Source organism: Theropithecus gelada, chromosome 7b (assembly GCF_003255815.1).
Source record: "Theropithecus gelada isolate Dixy chromosome 7b, Tgel_1.0, whole genome shotgun sequence".
Lineage (NCBI taxonomy): Eukaryota > Metazoa > Chordata > Mammalia > Primates > Cercopithecidae > Theropithecus > Theropithecus gelada.
Genome location: NC_037675.1, coordinates 22,877,740 through 22,882,723, shown reverse-complemented (window position 1 = coordinate 22,882,723; position 4,984 = coordinate 22,877,740). Strand labels below are relative to the sequence as shown.

General features: G+C 39.7%; 1 gene segment (V, D, J or C); it reads right to left on the bottom strand.

The window, feature by feature from the left end:
* Positions 1–3,366: 3,366 nt before the first annotated feature.
* On the bottom strand, positions 3,367–4,128 carry LOC112628366. The segment is given in 2 exon segments: positions 3,367–3,674; positions 4,013–4,128. Coding segments are annotated over 2 exon segments (384 nt in total).
* Positions 4,129–4,984: the final 856 nt, after the last annotated feature.

Here is a 4,984-nt window from a genome sequence, read left to right as displayed (position 1 = left end):
TGTTCTTTTGGTTATCTTCCTTAGGAACTAGAACTAAAGAGAGGTTAACTGCCACAGTGAGAACATGCTCCTGATGTCTGAGTACCAGTGTGGCTCCGGAAACTCCACAGATACCCCAGGACTAGAAAATAACTGGACAATGGGATGTTCTATCTTGCCCGCACTGAGGGATATAGAAAGCTCCAAAGGTAGATCTCAAGGCAAAAGACATTGAAGCTGGACTCATCCACAACTACTCAAGAGAACAAGGCCAAAAAGATGCTCAAAAATCAGAGCTTTATTCAAACATCGTAGAAGATAGTTAGATTCGATGTATGTCAAACTCCTTCCAATCCTTTCTACATTTCTTTCATTCTGTAAGATTTTATCTGAACACCCTGTGAAGCTTGGATTTGAACTTAGAAACATCTAACTCCCAAATCCAAACACAGCTACTGCTCTTTGAACATGACAGTAGGGCTGGGTTCCCAGTTTGACCTACAATAATTAGAAAAACCTTGCGTCCTATCCTCTGGTAATGGCTTGCTCCAACATCTAGCATCCAATCACCTTCCAGGTGGAAATGAAAGAAGTTGTTGGGTTAAAGAGAAACCCTACTAGCAGAGACAGAAAGTAACAAAGAATGGTACTCTTTCTTCTTGAAAATCTCTGTGGCAGAAAAACATGTTATCTAAAAACTTAAAGCTTTGCCAGGCATGGTGGCTCATGCCTATAATCCCAACACTTTGGGAGGCCGAGGTGGGTGGATCACTTGAGGTCAGGAGTTCGAGACTAGCCTGGCCAACATGGTGAAACCCCATCTCTACTAAAAATACAAAAATTAGCCAGGCATGGTGGCATATCTGTAATCCCAGCTACTTGGGAGGCTGAGGCATGAGAATCACTTAAACCTGGGTGGCAGAGGTTGCAGTGAGCCGAGATACGGCCTCCGCACTCCAGCCTAGGTGACAGAGTGAGACTCCATCTCAAACAACAAAAAAAAAAAGCAACTTAAGACTTTAGGAGAAAATAGATATGAAAACAAGGTCAAAATGAACCTATAAAAGTTCTTATGTATACTCCTCATAGTCACTAAACTAAAAAGATAAAAAGATAGCATACCGATTAAGGAGAATATCAGTAACGTACATGTCTTCAAATTTAAGATAACTGATTTTGTATAGTTCATTTCCATTGACCATTCACTTCTTGCTGAAAGTTTTTTAGACTTTGTCTCCTTCGTGATTTCAATGAAGCACTTGAATTTTTTTTTTCATTTTTATGAATAATTCACATGTTAAAGGTCATTTGCCTCAGTGTTAGATTCTCCACTCAAATGTTCAGTATCTTTCTGATTTTATATAGAGTCCCACTATAGACACAGCTACATTCGAATAATTTGAAAGACTGAGATTCTCTGGATAACAAGACTTGCAGTCTTATAACTCTCCAATGTTATACAGCCCTTACTCAGCGGATGATTAATTTATATTACAAAATTATAACAAGCACAGGACATCAGCAGTGCTTGCATACATCTCAGCTCTCTTCCTATTAAAGACAATGAAGCTGAGTTCTGAGGGTCAAATGTATTTTCCCTGTACTTCCAAAGTCTGCTAAAACATCTGCTTATTCTCTCTCTTCACAAGAACATAAGCAACCTCAGTACAGGTATGTTTTATTCAGTGATGCACCATAGCAATTAAGAGTGCCTAGCACATACAAGTATTTAATAAAATATTTGTTGAGTGAAAACCATCCACTTTACCTTTCTTTCCTACTCCCTACCACCAAGTCCCTCTAATTCTGTTTACCCCAAAATGAATCATTAGAAATTAGCTAATAGAGGTTGGCACGGTGGCTCACACCCGTAATCCCAGCACTTTGGGAGGCTGAGGCGGGTGGATCACGAGGTCAGGAGATCGAGACCATCCTGGCCAACATGGTGAAACCCTGTCTCTACTAAAAATACAAAAATTAGCTGTGTGGGATGGCACATGCCTGTAGTCCCAGCTACTCCGAAGGGTGAGGCAGAAGAATGGCTTGAACCCGGGAAGCGGAGATTGCAGTGAGCTGAGATGGCGCCACTGCACTACAGCCTGGCAATAGAGTGAGACTCCGTCTCAAAAAAAAACAAAACAAAAAAAAAGCTAATAGAAGAACTTAACATTCAAAACTAAGGAGAAAATATATAAAAATAAATATATGGCCAGGCACGGTGGCTCACACCTGTAATCCCAGCACTTTGGGAGGCTGAGGCGGGCGGATCACAAGGTCAGGAGATCGAGACCATCCTGGCTAACACGGTGAAACTCCATCTCTACTAAAAAATACAAAAAAATTGCCGGGCGTGGTGACGGGCGCCTGTAGTCCCAACTACTCAGGAGGCTGAGGCAGGAGAATGGCGTGAATCCGGGAGGGGGAGCTTGCAGTGAGCTGAGATCGGGCCACTGCACTCCAGCCTGGGCGACAGAGCAAGACTCTGTCTCAATAAATAAATAAATAAATAAATAAATAAATAAATAAATGTACTAAGCCAAGAAAGAATTCACCTATGGAGAAGAAATTCTGCATTGCCTTCTAAGGACAAACCATATAGGCTGTAATGTTTAACAAACTTCAAAAACATTTAGGATAGCACACAAAAATTACAATTCAGTAAAAGAAAATCTTTAAACTGAATATTTTATATTACTGTTCTGTCCATTATCCAGTGCTTTTACAGGAATTCCCTACTGACCAATTCCTTCCACACTTGACTCCCACCTCATTGTATGACCTCACTCTTCTGTTTCACAGAGAAGAGCTCTCCGTGATCTTCTCTTCACCCTCGAAGTCCACAACCCCCACACTCTCCAATATGTTGGATAAATCCACCAAAAAATGTTAAGTAATATCAAAATTATTACTCAGGTAAATAGAAAAATGAGGACATATTTGACATAATTAAATGAAATTGTACTATCTCAAACTGAGGAATTTGCATTTACTTCACAAATTTCAGAGCCTCCCAAGGATACATGAATATGAATGTAACTTACTACTGCATAAACTAAAGCACTCACCATGGGATCCTTCCCTTGTATAAAAAGCTTCCTCCAAAAGTAAATTCCATCTTCCATATGTGGGACCACAGGATACAGGAGGTATAAATAAGCAGGAGGAAGAGGAAAAGGAGAAACTGAAGAAGAAAGAGAGAAAAAAATAGTTTGTCCTTCTCTTTAGCAATCAATGGTTCATAAAATAATGGGGTTCAGTTTAGGAGCCCTATGCTACATATTCTAAACAAGTTTAAAATTAGAGGGTAAGCAAACATACACTCAGAAAGTTCTAGAACTTCTCAAGCCCACCTGTACTCCACTGGTTGTCTTTTGAATTCTGGCACAGTTAAGGAGGCCTCATAGTCACTGTGTCTCTCACAGCACAGAAGTAAGAGGCAGAGTCTTTCATCTGGAGCTCCTGTAGAAGGAGGTAACCATAACTATCAGAGCGACTAAGGAATGAAGAAAAATGACCTCTCTCCTCCAAACCATCCAGAGCATTGTAAGAAAGAAATGTGGGTGCTCCGCCATCACGTTGCTGGTACCAAGACAGCCCATCAAACCTAGATGTCTGGTATGTGCAGTTTATCTGGACAATGGCTCCTTCCACAGCTGTCACTTCAGAGGGCTGCTCAAGGCTTTGTCCTGCAGTGCCTATGACAAGATACATGATTGTTACTAGGGCAGCACTCCCAGAAGCCCCATCATTATTAAAAATGAGGTTTCTTTCAAAAACTATTGAAATAATTTTTTAAATGATGCCTCCATGTGGTCACAAAAGAACTGCCATTGATGGGAGAATTTCTTAGACTGAAATAAATGGTTGCAGTAACAGCAGCAGCCATAGTAATAGGAGGACAATTAGCACCACATTAGGAAAATGCATATTCAGGAAATACTCTTATTACAAATGTCAAAATTTGCAATAATTTAGCTGAAAGGAAATTGTTTTGAAAATTCCTAGCAGCATTTGCTATTAGATTGAGACTTACCTCCCATCTTCATGGAGACATAAAGAAGGAAAGCTCCCCACATCTGCTGCAGGACACCACGAGCCTGGCACTGCATCCCCAGTTCCTGAGCCACTGGAGTCTGCAGAAGGTAGACACTTCATATGGGTGAGTGAAGGAAGCTCAGTCTGAATGCAAAACCCAATAGAAATACAAGGGGAGGAGCTTCTTTCTTGAAGGGATGAGTTCAAGCTTCCTTCCACTGGAGGAGCAATGGGTTCCCTTACAGGAATATCTTTACATGAACATTTTCTACTGATAAATCCACAGGTTTTAAGCTGGGCACAGTGGCTCATGCCTGTAATCCCAGCTACTCAAGAGGCTGAGGTGGAAAAATCCCTTGAGGCCAGGAACTGGAGACCAGCCTAAGCAACATGGTAAGCTCCCTATCTCCAAAAAATAATCCACACATTTTAATCCAAGTGATTGTGGTGAACGTCAAATATGTAAAGAACAGAGAAAACAAATGGGAACATAAGGCAAAGTCAAAACAAGTCAATTTGACCATACTAACAGTTTCCTTTCTCATGATACAACAAAATGAAATCCAGGATCAATTAGAGATGCAGTGTGTGTGTGCATATACTAAATATTGTTTGTTTGTGTGTCATATATATTTTGAAAGCTAGAAAGAGAAGGAAATTTATCTACCATTTAAGCGTACTTACAACAGCTAATATAGAAATAATCTTCAAAATATTCAAAAGTAAGTTGCAGAGTGATGAGTATTGAATATTTTTATCACAAACTTATGTACATATGCACAGAGTTTTAAAAGTGTGAGGATATACTGAATAAACTACTAACATTGGTTATGTTAGGAGTTGCAGTGGAAGAGTTGAGTGAGTTAATTTTTTTTGTACATCCCTATATTGGTTAATGTTAAAATACACATGTTTGATTATGTAATTTTTTTAAAAACTAAAGGAAAGAAGAGAGATATAACAGGAAAAA